General features: G+C 36.9%; 1 protein-coding gene across 2 annotated transcripts; it reads right to left on the reverse strand.

Annotated features, from left to right (window-relative positions):
- Positions 1-19,579: 19,579 nt before the first annotated feature.
- Positions 19,580-25,075, reverse strand: taf1a (TATA box binding protein (TBP)-associated factor, RNA polymerase I, A). Of its 2 annotated transcripts, XM_015011304.2 has the most exons (11): positions 24,615-25,075; positions 23,682-23,826; positions 22,759-22,922; positions 22,527-22,640; positions 22,244-22,442; positions 21,919-22,037; positions 21,411-21,569; positions 21,250-21,316; positions 20,992-21,115; positions 20,750-20,904; positions 19,580-20,058 (listed from the first exon to the last, which is right to left on the reverse strand). In XM_015011304.2, the coding sequence occupies exons 2-11, from the start codon at positions 23,803-23,805 to the stop codon at positions 20,012-20,014; spliced, it is 1,272 nt and encodes a 423-aa protein (XP_014866790.2). In that variant the 5' UTR covers positions 23,806-23,826; positions 24,615-25,075; the 3' UTR covers positions 19,580-20,011. The 2 variants fall into 2 exon arrangements, with proteins under 2 accessions (XP_014866790.2, XP_087857827.1); XM_088001701.1 differs by lacking the exon at positions 24,615-25,075 and having other exon boundaries at positions 23,682-23,840.
- Between the last annotated feature and the right edge of the window lie 876 nt (positions 25,076-25,951).

Genomic DNA, 25,951 nt, shown 5'->3' on the forward strand with positions numbered 1-25,951 from the left:
CTTGTCTATGCAGCATGATGGCTCACACTTCCCCAGAATTGTTAATCAGATGGTAAAATAGCTTCAAAAACCTCTGCAACAGCCCAATATGCTTTTTTCAAACTGGGTATTTCCATGATGAACTTGTCAAAAGTAAAAAGAAATCCAAGTTTTTCTGCAGTTTAAGAGGAAACGTAGACACCCAATGAAGGGATCCATTTCAGGGGTATCATGTGGACCATTTTTCTTACTCAACCAAATCAACCCTGGTCTCAAAGGGTCAGAGGGGACCTAAAATAGTTATAAACTCTCTCTTATGGTGGTGAACCAGGCAACTTCAAACTGGGACGTCTTGGTTTCAAACTGCTCCTCAGAAGATTTATTTCATTTTCCCATTCGAGTAGCTCTACAGAAGCTGACATTCACCTTTACAATGATATTATCCTGTATAATGTTATGTCATCACCCCTCTAAACCTTTGTTTAATGGTGCAGCAGAGTTATATAGCGCAGCAAACTGAATGTCCTCTATGCTGTTCGGTCATGGACACGTTGTCTGTTCAATATTTTCCATTTAGTTGTCATGAACAGAAATTTGAACCTGCTCCGCTGATTCCTTAAGTTTTGCCGCAGGCATTTTTTAAACCCTGCTGAGCATTTTGTGTTGTGATCTCGATGTAATGTGTGTTTTTAGTGTGAGTAGTCTGAGTTTCTACAGGAAATGATTTAGAATATGTACTGTACAACAATGAAAAATTTATTTATTTCAGTTCTTCCATTAAAAAATTGAAACCAAGTAATATATTCCAAGCTTTTATTTGTGTTCGTTTTTATAAATATAACAAAAATGAAGTTTATCTGAAAGTTATACCAATAAAACCAGTAAAAACTGCATCAATGCAACGTGACATACAATTTAATTGTCTGTTATTCTCAATATTATATTGCAGTCTTTTTTACGTCCTTTGGTGTGTTTATGTCTATAAAATTACAGATTATGGCTCCAAATCAAACCATAGTTATTGTGACTATACATTTAATGGAGTTATAAATCTATATTTCCTTACATTAGGCTATAGAGAACATTCTTTCAGTCAAGAAGTATACAAAGAGACCCGTGGTTGGTTGGCAGACAGCTTCTGTGTGAACCTGAAAGCTGGCAGCATGAAAAGACAAAAGATGTGAAAGTCTGGAAGGATGAAGGGGCAAAGAGTTAGCATTTATTTTCTTTACTGTTTGAAGAAAAGGGAAAACATTTCATTGAAATCATAATGCAACAAGTAATGCAACGTTCTTCCTGTACAAGTACAAAAAGTAAGGGTAATTATACTTTTAGGTTGCTGTGTCAATGTGGTTTAGCTATGTATGTCATATTCTCACCTCATTTCCTCATATCACAATGTCTTATTTTTCACTCTGAGTCACAGTTATATCACAGACAGCAGAAATCTACTTCTTCACCTCACTTACTCATTTGAAAAGTCTGAAAATACCAATTGACTTTTTTTTGTTCTGAAGTGACAAATACAATGGGCTTTATTATTTGCTGTGGTGCCACAGGTCAAAACATGACGAAGCCAAACACAATGCCTCCCTTGTGAAAGATAACACAACTGACCTGTAAGCAGGACAGGCAGGAAATATTATTAGTTGTAATAAGTAGGTGTCTTTTGGCAACAGCCCTGTCAAGTAAGTGCCAAGTTGGCTGACTGCTTCGCCGCATATGATGGGACCAGTGTTACAGCGAAAGGGTCCCGCTGGACTCAGTCCCCAAAAATAATCCCCAGTAGTCCATTTATCCCCTCTGGCAAACTGAAACCATGCAGGGTATGTGTTATTGCTTCTATTATTAGTTTACTGTGTAGTTATTTATAAATGGACACAGCTGATCGGCGATGATTGGATTTCCAAAGACTCCTGTTACACCATGTGTTAAAGAGAAAGAGAAGAAACAAAAGAGACCTAACTTAGTTTATGATATTATTATGTTGCAGTCAGATAGTATTTTCAATTTATGAGTTGTTAGGTATGCCATCGTTTTCTCATACATTTCCGCTCAATTCTCATCGCCCTTCAGGGCTCTGACTGACATTGAGATGGATTTCTCTGGTAGAATTTCTGGTACGCTTCATAGTGTTGAACTGGCACATTGCATGCGTTGTTGCCAAACGTTAGCGATTGGGTAAAAGTTTATAACTTCTGCAGAGTCTACTACAGGAAGTAATCGTTTCTCAATACCTGAGGGTATGGCAGTGGCAAAATTATGTTCTGTAGTTGTTTTACTGTGGGAGGAACTAGTGCAATTCATAAAATAGATGGCATTATCAGGAAAGAATATTAAATTTAGAGAGTCTTAAATGGATATGCGGCGATCGACTTTTTTCACCTAATCAGATATGCAAAGCTTAGAATCAGCCAATACCGATCCGATACAGAAAAAAAGCGTTGAATTGACTTAAAACATTTCTTTCGTTTTTTTAAACACAAACATAAATGTACTGGACTACAAATTTATTTTATTACTTTGCAGCCATCCAGCACACTTAAATACACCAGTAGCTTCACAAGCTTGGTCAAACATGTAAAAACAATGCTTCTGTAATTTGTTCAGTGAGTGCAATTAAGCTATATAAAATAAATAATAAAGAAACAGAAACTGACAAAAACAATAGGTTCACTGCCTTGTTCAAACGTAAAAACTACAACAAAACCTTTCAAATAGTTCAGAAATTCTAAATATGTGAAATAATAAATAATAAAGCATGACTTTGCTCAGAGCATAAATCATAGAATTAGACAGGATAGATCTGCCCTTACAGATCAGGTACATTATCATCGATACTCTAGAATGTTTTATAAAAAAATATATATATAAGGACCGATACAGATGTTAATATCGGATCAGTGTATCTCTGGTCTAAAAACAGCAGCCAAAGAGGAAAATTAACATGTTGTAATTCAGTCTTAAAAACACATCCGTATAAATTTACAAATAATGGAGGGAAATGTTCGGCACAATTCAGGGAGAATCGGTTTGAGATTGTTGTTTTTTTCGTAAAACCTTTCATAAACCCAGAATGATGACTTACATCTAAGGTCACTCAGGCCAATCATAAGTAGATATGGTGATATCCAGAAACGGCAGGAAGTGCGGTAACAACACTGACTTCAGCACTCAGCATAAAACCTGCGTCAGAACTCTTTGCATACTAGTTTCTTTTTTCTTTTCTTTTTTTTAAACAATGACCGTGAACAAACTGAGTGCATTAATCCCATGTTAGGCTGAATAAATGGTTAAAATTCAACAACAATATCCCGCCTTCTTACTTTTCTTGTCTGCAAAATGATCAGTCTTGTTTGAGCTTTTGAATCCTGCAGCTTGCTGCCTGGGCACACAAACCACACATCATCACCACATCATTACCTCGAGCTGCAAAGCTGACTTGTCTCTAAACAAGTCAGCTGCTGCTTAGCTGTGACTGCGGGGAGCCAGTGAGGTGTAAGAGATTTCAACACCCCTCATCATATTGTTACTAAACACATGGAGACGAGGGAAAAAGTTTTTTTAATCCCAACTTAAAGTGTTTTGCGAAAGGGTATCATGATATTTTATAAATTTTTTGATTCTTTCATCTCTCTAAATAAGTCATGAAAAACCACTTAAGTGCTGGGTTTTGTTATCATTAACAACATCAAATTTAAATTTTAAACAGGTTGATTGATGCTCTATGAACTGAGCTCTTCAACTAGCTCACCCTGTATTTCAGGTTTCCTCCGCCCAACTTTTGGTCTAATCTCATACCAGTCGTAAATTTAAACCAAAAACATGAATTTGGCTCTACAGAGCCAGAAAATGAGGCTTTGCCAGCTAACCAGCAATTTCCAAGAAAACCATTTTACGGTAGAGGTTGACAGCCAATAACAGGAGCTTTTGATGATATTGTGTCTCTGATAATGAAACAGACTTCAGATGCAAAAAGGTTTTGTGAAAAAACAAGCCGGTTCCCAGAAGTGCTCTTTGTTTGTTCAGGTATTTCTATGCAAAACTGCCTCCTGTTAACTCTGTCACTGGAAAAACAATCTGTCGGCTGTGAGATTAATTTACCCAGATATAAATTGGGAGTGTAAATGTTGTCTGTATTGCAGTGTTTTAATTAGTAATGATGACAGGATGCTTAACTCAATTATGGCGGCTTTATCATAATTGTTGTATACTTACCAGCCGTGTAACATGCCATTATTTGATTTAACTGCACTCAAACCAAGGGAACAATGAAAGAGGTTGGGAACAAGGTTTTGGAGATGATACATTTGGATTGTGGCACCACAGAGACCATGTTTATGTCAATGCAATTTAGAGGGACCAATTCATTTAACAGCAATGTCTTTGGACTCCTCCCACCCACAGTGAGAGTGCTAGCATGCTCATAGTAAAGGGGGGTTTAGTTCGACACTATTGTGCTTTATCATCCTGGATTATGCAGCCTATTGCCCATGTATTTTGTGGTCTACCCTTGTGGCTTTTTATTTGTTTAATATAACTAAAAACAATTATTTATTTATATATATATATATATATATATATATATATATATATATATATATATATATATATATATATATATATATATATATATATATATATATATATATATATATAAAATTCTGACAAAAGTGGTGGTTTGAGAAAACTCAGTATTTGTGTTTGCATGTCTACATGCAAACAGAGATTACAGTCTGAGAAAAATAATACGACAATATACCCACATAACTTGTGTTTGTTATTGTCTTGTGTTTTGTTAATTTTATATTCTAATAGGCTATTCAAAAGTAGCTTAACCTATATATCTGTACACACAAATTAACCTACTGGCGTTTAATTCCCAACAGGAAGTTGTGGTTGTTTTGAAACGATCTGATTGGCTGACATAGGTTTCAGGTTTGCGCCACACTGCCCCCTGTGGGCTTGGCATGTTTAAAACAACACTCGGGTGGATTTGTGAGGATTGATGTGGATGAAAACTTTTCTGAAACTGATCCGTCTCCACAATGTAATTTTAAAAAAAAGATGTCAACAACATGACAGGAGTGCTTAGAAATGGAAGTATCCTGTGACTTCCTGTTTGTTTGAATTATAATTATTTGCTGCATTATAAAGTGAATTGAGTTGAATTTTTATTTAATTTAATATGAAACAGAGGCCCATATCTTCAAAATGTTAACGGCATTAAAGTTAGGTGGACCTCTGTTAAAGTCAAAAGATTGTCTTAAGTCAAATTATTCCTCATCTGAATTTTTCCAAAGCAATAGTCAGAGCAGTAATGAAAACATTTAAAACAATCTAAACTGAGCCAAACAAACAGAGAGCGGTAGGAAAATCTGAAAAACTAACTGATGGAGAGCTGCAGCAAAGAGTGGGGCTACAAACTCTCCACAACAATGATTTATTTTCAGCCCTTTGTGTACATCCTTACTAGGGATGCATGAACACGCAAGTACTGATTATGCATAGATGGATGTTATCTGGTTTTAATAGAGTTTGATCCTGGACTGATTTTGTTTGTGCGTGGAAAACTAATCCATGGTACATTTATATTTGAGATTGAAGCAAGGCATCCAGTATGTGCTGCATATGTTTTTGTGTTTGTTTGTTTTTTTTACCTTCACTGTTATGATCATCTGTGCTTAAAGCACAAAAATATGCTAAAACATAGTTTTATCCCTAATCTCTGCAGTCTGTTGCTTTGAGAAGCAGGGAACAGGTAGATGTGAAAATGATTTATGCTGATGAAAGCTTTTCATCATTTCAGAGAAAACTCATTTTAGAATCTCTTTTGCAAGATCTTGGTGTGGACCGAGAAAGCCGTCTTCCTTTTATAAAATGTCATACAGTGGAAAACATGACAGGGTGTGGTTTTGCGTATCTCACATTAGATAATGTGAAAGCTTGATGTGAAACACAGTCATGTGGTCGTGCTTTTTTTGTTGTTGTTGCTCGGCATGGAAAATGTGACTGATCGCAGTGCGACATTCGCTGGCCCAGATGAAAGATCCAAACCACTTCCTGTCTTCAGCAAAGGTGCAGATGCAGAGTCACATTCACAGAGGCACAGGAAACTCTCAACCTTAAGTAACCTTGGAAACAAGTCGTCATGCATATATTCATTTAGCAGGGCACATGTGACTGTTTGAATTACAAATCAACTCCCCCTCCCCCCCATTTACTAATTACTGTTTTAGTCTTGAATATTCACCGGACCGCCATCTCTCACCTCATTTCATAAGCTCAAGATTTAATAAATGGAAAAGCGTTGCTGCTGATTGCTTCTGAGAGGGAACAGCACAGATGGACACACTGCAGTCTCAACAGCTTGAAAAGCAACATGTCCAGCAATGGCGAGGAGGGACGCTGCCAAAACACTCAACAGCCTGTCGACCTTTGCTTCTTCACCTCCTGCATATTTATCAGCTTCTACTTTTAGCATACAACATGGAACAAGACAGTTTAAAGTACCTCTAACCTCTCGATGAACTGTTAATCTTTTTTCTTAAATCTTATTTTGAGTCAGAAGACACTTTATTTGAATGCACAAGTTCAATAAAGATGTCTGATTGTTTGTCTTGAACAAAAAAATACAAAACTGTCAGCCCAGTTTGCCAATACAATCTGGTGTGTCCCTCAGAAGTGCTGTCACACTGTTGTGTTTTTTTTTTTTGTTGTTTGTTTTGTTTTGTTTATTTTACTGGATGGAAATTTGGTTTCCTGTCTAAATGTTTACTCTACATTGAAAGCATTTAAAAACATGGGGTGTCACCACTGGACGTGAATTTCATGTTCGAAACCAGTGCGCCGAGAAAGCCCCTGACTTCCTTTTCGGTACAGTGAGGTCACAAAGAGTTGATTCGACATTAAAGTGCCTTGCAAAAATATTTCTATCCTTTCAACTTTTTTCACATTTTGTCAAATTGCACATTTATATCTCAATGTATTTTACTGGAATCTTGTCATGGTCCAACACAGAGTAGCACATAATGGCCAATGGAAGAAAAACGACCATGTTTAGAAAATGTTTCATGAATATTTAACATAAAAAGCAATTAAATTTTTGTGTGGATGTGTAGATTTCTTTCTAAATTGTAACAATTCTTCTTGGGAATAAATCATTTCCCTTTAAGGCTGTTTATAACCATGCAGTTAGTAATACATTTGAAAAAAAAAAAAAAAAAACTAAATACATTCATGAGTTTAGCAGTGATGATTGCAGCCATGAAATATCCTCTCTCCGAACTCCAAATAGATTCTGGTGGAGGACGTGGACCAACATAAGTTCAATATTTCTTCAAATATTCCTTTTTTATTATTTCATTTCATTAAGAGTTTAATTCCCTTCTGTCAGCTGGAGTTAGTTTTCTTTAGTTGTTCTTTTACCTACTAAGCTCTTTAATCATAGTGTCTGTAAACTACATAACTGGAATTAGGATTCTATAAAAAATGGATCTATAAGAACTTTGTATTCAAGATGACCAACTAAGATTTTTTTTTTAAACTTAAGCTTTATTATTAGTTTCGGCAAAGCAGAAAGTTTTCCAACGTAGTCATTTTTGCTTTATTTGTCACTTTCAATCTACCGCATCAATAGTGGTCTTTAGTTTCTCTTGTGAAGTTGTATCTTTCTCTTCAATGTTTCAGATCATCAAACCGATTTTAATAAGTTTTTCCAGAAATGTATTTATTTATCAGAGTGAGATTCATTTAGATTCATCAAACCAAGTGTTTTATTTCCAATATTTATTTTTGGTCATTTTAATTATTATGGTCCACAGCCAGTGCGAACCAAAAATTCAGTTTATCAGGAAACTAGAATATTACACCACATCAATGTAAAACTATTTTAAGAACAGAATTGTAACGTTATGGTTTTCACAACCATGGGGAAGACTGATGACCTGACACCCTCCACAAAAATCATATCAAGGGAAAGTTGAGTGGAAGGACAAAGTGTGCAAAAGCAACAGTGACAACCTTAGTTGTCATTCTTACAATTATCACTTTAAAAATATCACTCAGTGTGTAATGTGTATTTTTCAAGGATTGAAGGATTTTTTTTTTATTATTGTCATACCATTTTGCTTGATTGTGGTACAAAATTCGGACTAAGGTCCCAGATTAAGAAATTTACTATACAATAAATAAATAAATAAATAAATAAATAATAAAGTAATTTATGTGATACATAGATATGTGTGTGAGTGTAGATAATATGAGCTTTTTTCCGTAGGAGTTTCTCTTTTTGAATTGAATCGCTGAGATAAATTGCTATTTCAATTATATGCAAGCTTACTGAAATGCACCAGGGAGTCAAAACAGACAACGTATTTAGATCTATGAACTGTGTGCAAAGGGGACAACGTTTTTAACACATTTCAGACGTCATCTTGTGGTTTACACCGCCTCTGAAACTGTGTGACAGGGGGTTTCCAGGTGGGGGTAAAGGACAACTAAATTTAGCAGAATAAAGCGGTTGTGTGCAGTCAAAGTCAGAAGAAAAATCATGTTCTAAATATACACCAAAGTTTCTCCTGGGAGCGTTGGCTGTGTGCGGGGAAGCCTGCCGCTTTGACAGATTAACAGGACAGGGACGGTTTACATTTAACAATAACAGCTCCATCTCTGAACTCATAACAGCTCGTGCGTTCCTGCAGTCTGCTCTGTGTTAGGGGCTCCTGTTGGCATGTTCGCTTCGCCAGAGGAGCAGTGACTCATCCTCATGGTCACCAAGGAGCGACTAAATATTATCCAGCTCATACAATCATACAATTTAAACATGTGCTCACGTTTAAGGTGAATAAGCTAAGTGAGGAAGTTGAAATCTGTTGCACATTTTGGGGATTTTCATCAATCTTTTAACTAAATGTGTGAAAATGACCCCTAAAAGACGAGATAATTTCACTCAGCCCGCTGTTGGATCTCGATTTAACTCTGACCTTAACCCAAAGGGGAACTGCATCATCCCCTTGGGGATTTTTGATGATGCTCCCGCATATTTATGCTCATCTGCTTTATCTGGGGGGGAGGGCTTCTGAGGTCATAACCCAAATTTCTCTGCTTCAACCATCAGGTTGTCGGCTGTTTCTGCTCCCCCCCAAACCTATAAACCCAACTGACAGATAAGAAAATATAAATAACAATGACTCTCTCTGCACCCAACGGTAATCATGTCTAAATAGCAACAGTTTCTAGGACAGTGGGAGGGTCATCTGCTGCATGGCTGTGCAGAAGCCAGGACATTTTAGGTCTGAATGGCTTCTCCCACAGGAGGCTGAGCTTTATCCTCCGTCCACAGCTGTCGTCCTGCATTCAAACAGAACTGCTCTGGTTTAATACGGCCACACCCAAACTGTCAGTAAATCACAGAAAGATCTGGTCTATCATATCAGCTTGTGTTTTTTATTTTCTCTCTGCAAGTTTTAATTGAGATTGCATTCATGACCTCGGCTGTAAGGTAACATCCTCGTATAACTCTAAACAAGCCGTCAGGAATGTAAAACGCTCCACTTCCCGAGTGAAAGATGGATGATTTTTGCAGGAGAAAAGTTTCCTCACACAGCAGAACAGTTCCTTTGCTCCCTTTCCAGAGCAAAGCTTAACAGATGTTCTTTAGTGGAAGCAAAGAAACGTAAGACTTCAAAGTCTGCCTTCAAAAATAAATAATTCCTTCAAATTTGATTGTGTAGAAATTTGTTGAACTTCATCGTGCAAATCAGTGCTGAAATATTTATTTCCAACACTTTTAAGTCCTCTTGAAAGAGTTTAAAAGTTTCCATGAAGATCATTAAACTAAAACACCACATCAGATACAAATTAATATGCAAAACAGTCTTCTTCTACATTTCCATACTGGAGGGGACCATTTACATTTTGTCTGAATATCTCCTTTGATTTTCTCTACTGACTCATCACTAACATTGTTAATGTTTGGTAAAGTCATTTTTTAAAAAACATTATTTCAGTGGTAGCAGGACGATGAAACTGCGTGTAAATGTGTATCAATAAAACATGAATATATAACATTTTGGTCCTGCTCAAAATGGGAACAGAATGATACTAAAATACACTGAATATTAATTTTCACAAATGGAAATTTGTAACGTGTAAAATCGTCTTAAAGGGATGGGTACAATTTTATTTTACTTTTTGAAGTGGGATTATTTCGCAGCTGTGGACGTCATGTGAAATTGCATTTTAAACCTAAAATGGTGTAGCTACATTTGATTTGACAATTTCTACAAACACTGATGCTTTTTCAATCTTTTAGCGTTATTCTGAAAATCAAAACCATGACTCCCACTGTCTGAGGAGACCCAGCAATTGAGAAGATCTACGGAAACTATTATAAAACGATTTTGTAGGTTTTTAGGGATTAATGCTGAGTCATTCACAAGAATACCTGTTAGAGTTGCTTGTGTTCCCACCAAACTCTTTCTTCAGTATCTCATTGGCAATGTTTGCGGGAGTCAACCAGCAACTTAGAGGTTGGCAACAAGACTTTTGTAGTCTGGAATCTTAAAGAGTTTTTGAAACCAATGATTTAGTGAAAACAACCTTATGAGTGTGTGTGGGTATTGATGTATGAATAAATATATTTAGACATATGTAAACCCAGAGAAAATGGAAAATTAATTAACCTATGTTTATTTCTTTTTTTTTTATTCAATAATGAGGGTCCATCTGAAAATATGGTTTGAGTTTATGAGGTAGTGTCTCCCAATTATACACAACAAATCAAAACAGACAAAAATCCAGATTTTTCCATTTCTATGAGCAAAGTACAATACCCTTCCTCCTCTGTGATCACAGTCTGATAAGGTGGAAGCCCACAGTGCAGCAAAGTTGATGAGTATGCAAATGACTGGAGTTAGAGAGACAGAACAAAGCGTTGAACTGAAAGCACAGAGGCAGTAGTGGAGAATGATATGTGTCATTTGGTGATGTCATGCCTCCAAACGTCCAGGGTGGCAGCAGCGGTGGTAACAGCCTGAGTCAGAGGATGACATCAACGCTACAAGCTGTCAGACAGGTTGGAAAAGGGCTTAGTCCCACAGTCCCATTGTTTGCTGGTTAATGCTGTTATTCAGCCTGCTAAGGGCCTTAGCATTTGTTAATCTGACCTAACACACAGTTAAACACAGCACAAAGACACACAAAACAGCTAATTTAAAGGCCAGCGTAGAGAAAGGCCAGCAGCGAAATGTCAGCTTGCAGCTCACCATCGCAGCCTTTTGAATGCAAAAGAAGAAGCAGAAATAAAGGCTTGCAAGCCGACAGACTCAGCTGAGGTGGCAAAGCTTAAATTGGCTCCCTCGTTATAAAATTATGTCTGTATATGTACTGTATTTGCCCATTTTCAGAAAATTTATTTTAAAAAATCCATTATATCACATCAGTACAATCAAACATTAACAACAAGCACTGCAAATGACCATCACACTAAAATGTTTGAAACTATGCAAATAAAAAATTTATAATAATCTGAAATGTTATTCAATTATTGTCATAATTGACAATAATCGAATTGAAGCTGTCGATATGAAAACACCAGATATAAATTAAAAAATCCAAAACACCAAAAAAGTACTCATAAATCAAATAACAGATAAATAGAAACATAAAATTTGATGTTTATATTTGAAGTGTGAAGTGTTAAAAAATTCAATAGAACCACACAAAACAAAATAAAAAAGTGAAATATGTAAACACGGATGAATAAAATCAAACAAACGATGTTCAACTAAAAGTCAGGATACATTTTTAACAAATTTGTGGAAGTATAGGATTATAGAGTAACAGTCAAGATATTAGGTTGGACTATGACCGTTAATCCATTTCAAAATCAATGAAAACACCTTAAAATCAATTTTTAACACACACAGATTGTCAGTGCAGATTCCCTGGTGAGTAATGGAAGTTTGACTGACACTACAGTGTGAAGGATGAATGCAAGTTCTGGGTTTGTAGCTCTACAACACGAAGAAGTGAATGATATTTGATTTTTAAGTATGTTTCAAAAAGCCAGAATGTTTGGCTCCTACTCCAAAAAGATGGTTTCATCCAATGAACCTCTCAAGGCCAGCTGAACAAAGTGAGTGGAATCAACAAACTAACTCTCTCTGTGGTTACCTAGCAACAACCTTCTGAGTAACTTGCGGTTACCTAGCAACGACCTGTTGAGTAGCCGACGCAGTAGCAGTTAAAGGTTCCCTCATAACTGCTTAAAAAGAAAAACGCTGTGGAGTGAAAACTGCGGATAAAACAGGAACGGTCACGCCATCAAGTTTGGCAGTATTTTATATATTTAAAACAAAAAACTAATTATTATCAATATCAATTGATATGAAATAATCATATCATCCTGCCCCAGAGCATCTTCTGCTAAAATAAAGGCATCTATCTCCTTGTACTGAGCAACCTGTCAGTACTGTATTATAATTATCAATATGAAAAAAGTAGAGTAAATGAAGATATTATATAACATGAAACAAGAACATAAACTGTCATTCTGTGTCTTACACTTTTGCATGATGTCGATTGATTCCAAATCATTTGCCCTACTTAAATTGGGAAAACAACGGGTCATGTCATTTCTTTTTCAAGCAGTTGCGTGGCAAAGTTCTGGTGAGCTTTAAGCTCCCAGAGTTCACGGTTTGTTCACAGAGTGCTAAAAGCTTTTTCAACCAATCAATTAAGTGACCCAACAAGCCTTTACGCATTAAATATCTGCGTGACAGATTTTCACTGATGACAGCCAGTCCATCTCCATCACCTGGCAACAGGCAGACGCGCTGGTGGGTGAGAGGAAGTCACAGAGAGACGGATGAGTAAAGGCAGAACTACACAGACATACAGACAGATAGGTTGTTTGGTTACCCACTCCAGCTTCCACGTCAGTCCAAAACGCATCAGGCTTCCCAGTATTTTCCAACCACTCAGTCTCCCCCCGCCCCTGCAGGACGAGTTTGCTGACAAAAACAAGGCTTCGTTAGGCCAGCCAGACGTTGTTGTTTAGTGGTTTGTGTTCATTACAAAGAATTACAGATGAGTCAGTGGGCTCATACAGTACACACTCACATGAGTCACTGAGATCTAACCTGCAGCTTTCTGGAGAACCGCTCGGCTCCGACACCTACCTGGTATCACGTAAGCAGAGTTTCAGAACAAGCGTAGAATAGACAGGGGGTTCTTTTTGTGCGTGCTGACGAATTACATCACAAGCCAAACAGCGTAAATATATCCATTACACGGAGATGAAGCAAAACGGACACCAAATGAAATCTAAGATTACATGTTTCCTGAAAACTGCTGCCATTGTGCCTCTGCGTACAGTGACAGGAAAGGGCCAGAATAAAAGGATGACATCATGTAAACATTCACAAGAGAAATGGCTACAGAAGCCGTTTTAATCTCCCCCATGTAGGGATTTTTAAAAAAAATAAAAACAGGTAAAATCAAATGTCAACATCTAAGAGCTTCAAGCTTAACAACGGAGGTGTACTTTACTACTTTAATTTATAGTTTTGCAATATATTAGCTGCAGTGCCTTCTGTGGGAATAGACAATAGCTAACATATTTAGAACAGCTCTCCACTGTTAAGACGTTAAGTTTGACTTTTACACAGGGATTTGGGCTTAGAGTATTTAGAGGAACAAGTTGTGTTTTCTGTGGCTCAGGGAGAAAGTTTTTGTTGGTTTGAAAGTCTACACAAAGCCCAGTTTAATGAAACAAGAGACTTAATTTTGAGTTCACCACACCTATTGTTGATTTTAGTGGAGACTGTTCACGAAATGTTGACGCAACTTTGGATGTCGTCTTGTATTTCTGCTCTTTGCTGTTAAAACGCTGGCTTTTTTTGTATTATTCCATTTTACTGATGCCATATGTAGTAATTATACTGGTTGACCTTTGAATAAATAAGTGAGTTTCTGTTTTTTTCCTCAATGTAACCGATCCTTTTTGCGCAAGATAGGACATTGTTTTATAATCAAGACATGTATCTTTTATGTCATAATACTATTCTCTAACAAACCTCTAAGGTCTCATGTGCACAACAACTGTATTTACAACATGACGTTTTAACTGGCATCAGGTTTAAGTGGATTTTATTTAAGGGGATCAGTGTAAAGGGGGCTAAAATACCTAGGTACATTCTCAGATTTTTATTTGTAAACACTTGTTTTGGAAAGTTATTTATCATTTTCCTTCTGTTTTACAGCTACGTAGGACTTTGTATTATTCTAATACATAAAAACTCAAGATGAAACATTAAAGTTTGTTTTCGTAATGTGTGAAAATCCCAAAAAGTTTAACGAATATGAAAACCTTTCCAGACATAGGCATTATGAGGCCTTAAAGTCCCAAATGTTCCCCCGGTTCTCAGAGCGGAGACATATTAAGACATTCCCATTTAATCATTCCCTACATGTTCATTCATTTGTTACTTTGATTACTTTCTGCTAACATCTGCTTCCCACTTCCTGACTTTGGTCTTCATCAACTTGGAAAAACCCTGTTTTTGAACTCGCGTGATTTGAGCTGCATTCCACGTCAACTTGTTTTAACCCATTCCTCGTAGCTTTCACGATGAGAAAATATCCTCCTGAAACTCAACGTGTGGTTTTATTACAATCCGAACACAAGGGCGGAAGCGAGAACTCGAAACACTCGTCTCATATTCGCAGCGGCGTGGCACTTGGCTTTGTTAAAACATTTCCTCCCTAATGTGATACAGATGTACTGTCACAACTGTCATCCACGTCTTAATAATTGATGCCCGCCCAAGACTCGTCTCTTCTTTCCTTACCCCCCCATTCTTCTGAATACTCACGCTTTTATTTTCCACTTGTGCTCCACTTGGCTGGCCTCCACGGAGCCTGAAGGAAAGTCACATTTGGATTGCAATTTGTCATACGGGGGCACTCAAGAAATTAAATCTCCACCCCCGTTGCCTCAGGTGGACGCTCTGTTGGTCAAGGCGCTTTGCATGCCTGAGTCATTACATTGCTGTTTGCATGTAGAAAGATACAAGGAATGTGTCCTGTGCAAGTAATTGTCCGGTTAGGATTGGATGATGATGATGCATGTGGAGAAATAAGACATTTATTCCAGGACTAATTGACTTCATGCTTGATTAGTGGAGCGCTTTTACAAGTCAAAAGGATCAGTTGGTGTTCACTAGTTTGATTTTTTTTTTTTTTTGTCCCTTATAGTTGGCGTACAGCGCAAAAAAGAAAAGAAAAAGAAAAAGGCTAGAGGACCTGGAACATACACAGCTGAGCAGAAAGCAGCTAACACACTTTTTTATTATTCTTCCTAATATATTATTGAAAGCTATTTTTGTGGCTGCACTCTGAGAACAAAGGTACTGCAGTTGTCACTTTCAACTTCACAGACAGAATGGAGAGGAAATTTTTCAGAGGATATGCATATATTTTTCTTCTTTGCCTCCATGATGTTTCACAAAACAGAACATCCCTCAAGCATTTTTGTCTCAACAGCTGCAAGTACTTAAAAAAAAAAAATATATATATATATATATATATATATATATGAAAACCCGGTGTACAAATAGGCTATCGTAGCTTTGGCTGAAATGCACTGAAATCATCTTAGAAAAATAAGACTTAAAGCTGACTTTTGTGGGATTTGCATTCATGCATTTTTTAAATCCTGTTTATTTATTTGTTTGATCTGTTGTCGTATGCTGACTGCAGCCTCCTGTCTTATCTTCCTCCAGCTTGTAGGATACTGCACTGGTGAACACATCAGTATGTTAAGTCCAAATTGCATGGCTGAGTTATCACAGTTTCGCTCTCTTTTTTTTTTCATCCTCTGAACCACTACACCCCCCCCCTCCCCACACTCACAGAAATGTCGTGCAGAGTTACTGAGATGTTGCACAATGTCGCTCGCTGTGGAAAGTCTGGATTTTAGGTTAAAAATCCTTGGCGCCCTGCAGACCAACCAAGCGAGACCCTGTATGGGACCAGCTGCTCAGCGTATCTATCCTTCTACAAGATGAGCAAGAGTGAAGGTTTGAAAGAGGAGAAAAACTCAATTTCTGTCCAATTCAGAAAGGAAAGAATCACCCAAGACATCAAGCACAGGACCGAAACATTTTTGGCAACACTGTTTGTTTTTCTTTGCAGAAAAACGCGTCCCGTCTGCAAACTGAGGCAATGACTAACGACACAAACACACAGCGCTGTCTGTATTTAAAAGCACAAGTTTAAAGTATTTTATTGGGAGTTTATGTCGTAAGTCAACACAAAGTAGTGCATAACTAGAAACAGTAGGATAACTGGTTTTCAAAATTGCCCATAAATGAAAATCTAAATTTGCAGTTATATTTATTATTTCATACATCAAGAATTTTGGGGTCGTTCTCTACCAGATACGCAAGTCATCCGACACCATTTTCCATTTTTCTTTGCATATTTAGCTCAAGCCTAGTTAGGTGAAGTGTCTGCCAATGTATTTTTCTACAACACACATTTTCAGGTTGATACGAGTATGTGCTTTGACTAGGCCATTCTAACATATGATCTTGCTATGATCTAGTTGCAGTTCCAGCTCCACATTTAGGGGGATTGAAAGATGAACCTTCACCCTAGTTTCAAGTCTTTTGTGGTCTTTACTAGATTTTCTTTTCAAGGTTTCTCCTGAATTTGGTCTCGTGTGGGCAGCGCATCTTATTCCACATTTGTAGTCTGTGAAAACTTTTAAATGAGACTCCCTCTGGCTTTTTTTTCCTTCCATTTTTATGGCATAAAAATGGTTTGGTTATCACGTAAAATGTCAGTGAAGGATACTGCAAGTTGTAGTTGTAATGTGACAAAATGTGAAAAATTTCAAGTGGCAGGAATACTTTTTACAGTGATGTCAGGATGAAGACAGCAAAGGCTTTTTAAGGCCTGATTAAAGTTGTCTTAACGAGGCCGCATTAACACACCTTTCTTGACGGTACTCTTTACAAAGAGTACGTGTTACTGATCAGCATTAACGTGAACTCCTCCTTCATCCCATGTAAACTGAAAACTTAAACCAGTGCAACCAGTTGACCTGCCTGTTCACTGGAAGCAGCACTGAAGTCCCTCCCTCCGCTAAACGTGTAAAACTTGTAAAACCAGAAATAAGAGGTCAGATTCTAAAATAGCCTCTTTTCTTTGGATGGTAATATAGTTTCTATGGTTACTCAAGGAAAGTTTTGATGCATTTAAAAAAAGTATTTCCACGGAAATAGTCTAAAGGGCTACAAATGATGATATATACACTGCTCAAAAAAATAAAGGGAACACTCAAATAACACATCCTAGATCTGAATGAATGAAATATTCTCATTGAATACTCTGTTCTGTACAAAGTTGAATGTGCTGACAACAAAATCACACAAAAATCATCAATGGAAATCAAATTTGTTAACCAATGGAGGCCTGGATTTGGAGCCACACACAATTAAAGTGAAATGTTCCCTTTATTTTTTTGAGCAGTATATATTCGTTTTTCTTATTTTTGGTTTGATCTACTGGTTCAAAATAAATTTGTGTTTTATTCTGAATGTTTTGTGTTATTGTTATGCCTCCTTACAGATGTTTTTAAGCTTAAATGATGATTTTCTTGCTTTAGAAACCAACATGACCCAATGTGAAGAAGTAACTTTCCCTTAAAACCTAATCACTAGTTGTGCCGCCCTTGCCAATAACAGCTGAGATCAAGTATTAATTTAATTTGGAGGAATTTTGACCAAATCTTCTTTGTGGATTTATTATAATTGAGCCACATTCAACCTCATTCAACTATTAAAAGCATCTCAATTAAAGTCTGGGCTTTGGCTAGGCCATAATCGTTTTTTATGTTTCAAGTGATTCAGAGGTGGAAATCCTGAGGTTATTAAAGGTTATCTTCATCTAAACGAAATCTTCAAAGGAGCAAATGCTTTTCACAGGACTCTGTATATTTCCAGTGATGTTTATCTTCACATTACAACGAGGGGCTAATGAGAATAACAGGCTTCAGGTCACAATGCCAAAAAGATCCTTCAGTAATCCTTCTCTGTCCCACAGGGTGCAGTTAAAAAAACCGAAGCAACAGTCAAAATAATTTCCTCTGATTGTTTCTTGGGTCACAGATGTGAGGAAAGAGATGTTTACAGTCTGATGTCTGATGACAAAACTTTCCCAAAAGGTCGTCTGGCTCCCCACAACAATTACAGTGCGTTTTATTTGAGTTGCAATGCCGTGTTCAAGGTCAGAACACTTTCGTTGTGTCCAGAGAAACTTCTTCAAAAACTATGTGGAGGTTTCATTCTGAAAAAAGTAAGCAAACGCCTGGTCAGGACACGAAACCTGATCAACTAGAGCCTCTATTCAAAACAAAGCAAAAACTAATTTCAATTTAAATATAACAGGAATTAAATCTAATTATTAAATCCGCGACCCGATCCCGGATAAGCGGAAGAAGATGGATGGATGGATGGATATTAAAAATGGATGGATGACTATATGCCCCCATAAACCTTGACCAGCTTGCCTGTCATGTTTCAAAAAGTATCACCACAGAATACTGCTGCTACAACCACCACATCTCACCAGGAGATAAGGTGCCTACATAGATAAAGATAATCTAGAGTACAAATGACGTACTCTAAATTATATTACTAGTCAGAAAGCAAGTACTTCGCCGGATGCATTCCTATGACGCAACATGTCAGCAGAACTGACTATGCTGCATGTTTAAGAGACATTTTGCATTGATTTCGCTAACTTGCTTCCTTTGCATATCTACGTTAAACGTCAGCCTTAATCTTTGTTTTCTGCCGCAATATTATTCACAAGATAATAGCAACGCGTCAGTGTTTAAAATCGCTAATCGACACACATTATCAACACTAGCAGGATCCAAAACGACCCACCACGGACACTAGCAGCTGCTTCTGGAAGCAACAAGGGTCATCGAGTACACGTTCTATTGTTTTCAACTCTCTGTGGTCCCAAGCTGAATGAGGGTTGCATCAACCTCTAGAGGCAGACAGTTAATCAAACTGTTGCGATCTGGAAGAAATCAAAACCCCGAGATGCTTTAAACAAGATGGCATGCGAGGAGAACCCTACACGAGAAACACTTCATCACTCTCGGCTGCTGTGAACAAAATTAACTCTAAAAGTGGAAAATCTGGAGCAGGATCCAGAACTCTGCTCTTGATTAGTCCATCGTCGTTGGTCCCAGAGTTGTGAATGATTAAACATGTGTTGCGAATTCCCAGATGCCTCTTCCAGCTGCTCCTGTTGTCGGGGCAAACGCTTTGGGCTTCGGTTTATGTAACAACTGCAACACATTGAACACGCCTGACTGAGCTGCTGCTGCTGCTGCTTCACTAAAGTTGCAGCGAACCAACACAGAATCATTATAAACACTTGCTCTTGTTATTAATATAAACACAGCTATACTTGCTAAATAAAACCTTCTTTTCATGGATGCAAGGGAGGAAAGAATGAAATCTGAAAGGGAGAATCATGTGCACTCAAAAAATGTACTGTTTCAGGCATCAGATTGATGAAATTGTAATGTATTTATTTTTCAAGATCAGCACAGAAAATGCTGAGAATTTTAAAGTAATCATGTTCACAATTTGTCATGACAATTAATTAGCTTTATTAGAAAACTTCAACCACCTGTCACATGTGTAGCTACATGTATATCATGTACCTAAAGAAATAAATATTACAGTGTGAAAACTGCTGCTTCTGTGTGACATGGGAATTAATTATTGACACTAAAGCCTCACTCCAAGTCAGACACACGATAACATAAAAGCTAGAAAAAATATCATGTAAATGCTCACTTTTAGAGTTTCTCTCTGTTGAAATAAAATTTTAAAATTCTAATACAGAACAATAGCTCCACATAGTGGATATTCCTATTTATTGCAAGACTTTAAAAAAATTCAGGGTACAAGACATAATTACCACCACACAAAATCCTTTAACTGGTCAGCATCTGCATCTCAGCGGTGTACCGCGGAGATTGACCTGCGGAGAGAGAAACAACAAACCAATGAAAAGCAGATCTGGAGCACATGTAATACATTCACTGCGTTCTGGAATATTATTATATACTTCCATCATTTCCCAAAATCTGAATTCAATCAGTAGTGATGGGTAAAACAAGTGGTGGCAAATTAAAAGACAAAGCAAGTAAATTTAACATAAATCAGTGTAAAAACGCTACACTGACAAATAGATAAATGCTAAATAGATCCTAATAGATAAATCTTTATTTTTCCATACTTTTATCAGAAATGAATAAAAGTAAATTCCAGACTAATAGGTTAAATGTGTATTTGTTCATTTCAAAAACAAAGAAAACAAGAAGGACAAGAGAAAACATGTGCATACATAACCAAGAACAAAATAATTAGCTTACCACTATTTCTCTGTTTGAAAAGTAGGAAGAAGAAGTGAACACTTATCTCAATTTAATTAAATATATCACTTACCGACTCACTAATTACCAGAAACGTGAGTAAAACATGTTGTGGTATTCATATGTTGAATTTACTGTTCTAAAGAACCAACAAATAAATTAGGCGTGAACAAATACTTCAGACTAAATCTTATATAAGGTTTATAATAAATCAATGCTCCACGTGTATTAACAACTATAAAGAAAAAGAAAAGTGTCAGAACAAGTAAAGTCCACTCGAAACAGCGACCCACTAACCTGGACAGAGGATTTCTACCAGGGATGCCTTCACCTCGAAAAGCTCGCTGTTCTCCTCCAAGTCTTTCTTTGCATGGAAGCTCGTGAAATGCAGAGCAGGCCACCAGTCGTTCCTTAGAGCCATCTGCGTCTGGACTGAAGTCGCCCGTTCTTCCCTGGTGTTGTTTAGCACAAGTGAATCAGTTGCAGTGCAGGAAATTTCTGATTAGAAATCTCATTTCCATCCAAGGATGTGTGCGTACCGTTGCAGCAGTTGGTGAATGACGGCGTGTAAACACTTCCAAACGTCCAGGTTGCTCCTCCAGCACTGGAAGTCGAGCATCTCAAGGAGGACTCCTAAAGCCTTCTGGGTATGACTTTCTTTCTCTTTAAAAATAAAAAAAACAAGCACATTACTATATGCTTAAGAAAACGAGTCGTTGAAAGATGAGAGATATTTCGGTGATTCCATCCATTTTGTTATTCATTCCACATTTATTGGAAAAACAATCTGCTTTTACCTGACTGAAGCAAGAGGCAGCTGTAGGTCAACATCAGTTCATGGCTTGGCACTAACACCTGCAGGTGCTACAGTACAATGCAAAAATATTCAAATTGTTTTTTGTTCTTATTAAACATAGGACAAAAGTCATTATTATTATTATTAAACGATGCGTTATACCTTCAACACTTTCATCAGCTTTTTGTCAGGAGTGTCGTGTCGCTTTAAGAACTGGTACAGGTAGACGTGTGCGTTGGGATTTGGGGGAAAGCTGTTGTCGTACGCATAGTGGTTCAGGACTTTCTGAGCCTCTTCGTTGTCTCCATAAAACTCCAGCATCTGGCAAAGTAACAGACAGGAGGCTGCTACATTTCTTTACACTGATTAACACTGAGAATATGCTAAAATATGTTTAAAAAGTTGTGTACACACAGAAAGATACAAGATACCTCCATTTAAATAAATGGATTTGAGTCCTAACTAATCAGACATTTTGTGCATTACATTATTTCACTCCATATAGCCATAGTATACCATGGTTAAACTAAATAAAGATGGAAGATATTGCATGAAACTAAAAAAATAAAGGATTTTTGGTTTAACAATATATGATATGCCTGCAGAAAATATCCATATTTCCAAACACAAGCCTTCTCCTTCCTTTCAGAGTGTTTGAATCAGTGCTGACCTCAACATAACAAAGAATGAAGGGATCCCAAACTCCTGGATTTTTCAAAATTTCTTGAAGATTTGTAGAGGCAAGTCTGAAGAAGGTGTGCATTCCTTGGCTGTCCGATTCAAAAGGGTCTAAAGAAAATGGCACAGATATTAGGAAACGAATCAAATCATAAATCATAAACAGTTTTTCCAAAGTTAGGTCTCCCATAGACATGCAGTATCTCTGTTTGCCCCTGAGGGGGCAGTGTAACACTACATAAAGACTTGGAAAAGTCTGAGAGGAATCCGATAAATAATGGATGCTTTTAATGGTGTGAGGTCAAGTGTGGTCTTACTGTCGTTGGAGAGCGTTGACTTTTTTTCACACCACATTATGTAATCCAGCAAACTCCTGTAGGCATGGATCAGTCTAATGCGCTGAAGCTGAGAAACCGACTCTTTCCCATGCCTCCAGCTCTCAGCGATGGAAACCTGATGCTTTGCAGCTTCGATGTCGCCGTGGAGCATCAGGTGGAAAGAATGTTCCAGGCAAATCTAATGCAACAAAGACATAAATAAGACATAAAATTGCAGCAGAAAATGAAAAGTCTGCACTCAGGTTTGCTAGCACACACACACCATCAGATAATGTTTAAATCCTGAGTGTTTCATTCGTTCATATATGATGTTGTAGTCTGTCACTGTTGCGTTGGGGAGATGGTGAAGGATCTCAGTGCTCATTCTCCAAACGAGCTGCAACAAAGTGTGAAAGGAATCAACACAAATCCCAAACACAAATCCCAAACACAAGTGAAACTTGCATGAAGAAGATCTTAAAAATGTTGGAATAATTAAAAACCAACCAACCTACCTCTTTATCTGGCTGTGCCTTGACTGTACTTCTGTCCTCTAATACCTGGGTGTAACTGGCCATGTACTCTGCAGCCTCCTGCCATCTGTGGTGCAGCATTGCTTCTCGGACGTGCTCAAGACAAATCCTGCATGTCTTGTGAAAGCTACTTTCAACGTGTGCCTCTGAGAATTTCAGGAAGGGAAAAAAAAAAAACACGTTTTACAACGTATGCAGCACTATTAACAGAACAGTTTTTTTGTTTGATATTAGCAGTTAAAAATATTATTTTTTACAAAGAATTATATGAATTCATTTCACACAGCATTATAATTATTTGTTTTTCTCTGAGCACTCTTTAGCAATAACTTTTTGTTTCAGATAATGAGCAGTCTAAACAGCCATGGGGGAAAAAAATTATTAAACGTTTTATTGAAAAAAATTTGCTTCTTGCTGAGATCTGCTGATGATGAAATAAGTTAGTTATTTCCTAATGATTTTACCTCCTTATCATCTCTCTACATGCTGCATTTAACAGGAAGTGTCACCAAATTCATTTCAGAAACATAGAGGCTGGAAGCATTTGAACTAAATAGTTAATCAATACCTGTAAACGGTGCAAGCAGTTCTTTTTACAATATGCATACTGTGTGCAGTGATAAATAAATTTGCAATATATTGTGCAACCCTAGTCTAGAATTTTAATATACAAGTATATTTGTAAATAAGTCCTAATCATTAAAATTTACAGAAGTAAACGCTTGATGTACATCACTCATCTATATACGAGTTTCAGTTTTCTACTTGAATTACCAAAACAATCTGACTTTGTGCTATTATATTTCATTGTTATGCATCTGTTGACCAATTTTGACTCCTAGATATGAAAATTTGTGTACACTGGAAATGATGTAGCATGCTAAACCGCATGCTAAATTTCTCACCTACACACATAGATTTGGCCAGTGAGAGTTTTGATTTGTGTCTTTTTCTGGAGCTGCAGTCTGAGGAGTCGCTTTCATCCTCCAGGACAACAGGAGGGCCCAAATATTCGTCTAAGGCTTCCATTATCAGCTCTCCAGGAATATTCTGAAATGTAACACGGGTACATGTGTGAACCAAGAAGTGTTTTTTTTTTTCTATCACCACAGATTTCCAAGTGAACAAGACAACTTAAGGAACTTCTATTGATATCGAGCAAAAGCTACTTTACAACCAAGAAAATGTGTGAATACGGTTTTAAATAATGTACTCAAAATATTGTAAAAATATTTTTATACTGAGATAAGGGGAGAAAAAAATAGATCCTAATCCTCTGATTGGCTGTACTGCTTGGTAAACTGACCTCTTACACCATTTCAGCCAACATGCATTTTTATATACCAATCATACTCACCCAGTCACGATTCTTTTAGGTGGATCTGTCCTTTAAGGGCTGCAAAGTACCCGTTTACTTAAAGACGTTGTAGAAATTGGCCGGTATTTATTTCCTAATTTGTCAAATTTTTTAGAACATTTCAGGTATATTTATTTCTATTTATAACTGATGTCAGATGTAGTCTGATCTAAAACATAGTATAAACTTAAAAAAAAGAAAGCATTAAATCTGTGTAGGTTGTGTTGTTTTTGTTTCGAACATCTCTCAACAATTGTGCTTTTGTTTTCTTTGTACAAGTGTTCAATAATTTGTTTTTAAAAAAAGCGAACTGAAGTGCATAGAGATGCTAATGAAACGCTAACTCAAGAGCTCTAGTTAGACGTTTTAGTAAAGCTTTAAAATATTCTTGAATTAGTAGTAACCTTCCAACATCAGTAATATAATTTAACAGAAAAATAGACAGCCAAGTTCGTGAAATACAAAGTTTAATCACACTTACCTTTTAGGATTAATTCTTGTTTGAATATACCTAAAAATAGCTAATTCGTTAGCTTATGCTGTTAGCTTTTTACACCGTTAATCTATCGCCTAATTCTAAGAGGTTAATCGGTCTTAATTTACTAAAATTATTATTTTTTTTTTTTACTTGAAATTAACTGTTGTTTTGTAGCTGCCATGCTTCCAGTGTAGCCCCGGAAGTAAAATACAAATCTGTACTTCTATTGGCTCTTCAATAACCCGGAAGAGGTGGAGTTACGGGTAGTGTTTGATTTTACAATATTCCCTTGTAAAGCGTCAGGCTCTTATTTTTTCCCTCATATTTTCTGATTTTGTTTTTTTTTTCTGCGTTTTCTGTGGTAAGATAAGATTATCCACCTTTTATTCAATATTGTTTGTTTTAGTTGTAACTGAGCCAGATTTTTATTTTTATTTTTTTGGTTTAGCTTCCTGGATATCAAGTTACAACTTCCTCCTGCCTTTTGATATTGATTTCACTCTGACTTTATCCTTGTTTGTAGAAGCATTTTTGCAACTCCAAGACAAAAGCATTTTTCCCAAAGAAAACATCCAGGCCTGAAAAAATCTCCCTAAAGCTTTTTGGAAAACTGTTACGGTCTGATGAAACCAAAATAGATGTCGCTTGCAAAGTCAAAATGTGCTCTTGATCACAAAAACAGCACATATCACCTAAATAACTTCATACAAACAGTGTCCCAGTGAGTTCAACTATATCCACAATAAAAAAGAATGATTTCACCAAAAAAAGGTAGAATTTTGGAAAGACTTAGCTAATGTCTGAACGATGAATCATGCAACCAGGTTACTGTGCTTTTTGAACTCTGTATTTTACAGTTCCCCCTCCCCCCCAATTGAATTGTGCAACATTAAAGTAGAAAGGTTTGCATTATTCATCATGCTCTGAATGTGAATGTTTAAGTCTCCCAAACCTGTCATTTTAACTCAAATGTGTACACTTTTGGGAAGCAATGTACTCAAATGGTAGTTGTAAAGTGGTGGCCTCTGGATGTTTTAACAAATGCATGCCACACTTTTGGGGTTTTTGACTTGCATAAAAAATAAACTTGCATACAAACCATTAAAGTTTGTGATGTATCCAAAAAAAATTAAAGATTCAATGCTTTCCACTCTCTAAAGAGATAATCCAGGTGTTAGAAGGTATAATTCATGATGGCTGTTTTCTTTTTTGCACTTTCAAGCACCAGTATACAAATACCTCCCCCACAAAGATGAAGTTACTGGAATGATTCAAGATCTTTTCAAAGGAAATGAAACAGATTTGGTGAGGAGGATCCAAGAAATGCATCACATCTGAAT

Source organism: Poecilia mexicana, unplaced genomic scaffold (assembly GCF_051168715.1).
Source record: "Poecilia mexicana isolate PSO_F unplaced genomic scaffold, ASM5116871v1 scaffold_21, whole genome shotgun sequence".
Taxonomy (NCBI): domain Eukaryota; kingdom Metazoa; phylum Chordata; class Actinopteri; order Cyprinodontiformes; family Poeciliidae; genus Poecilia; species Poecilia mexicana.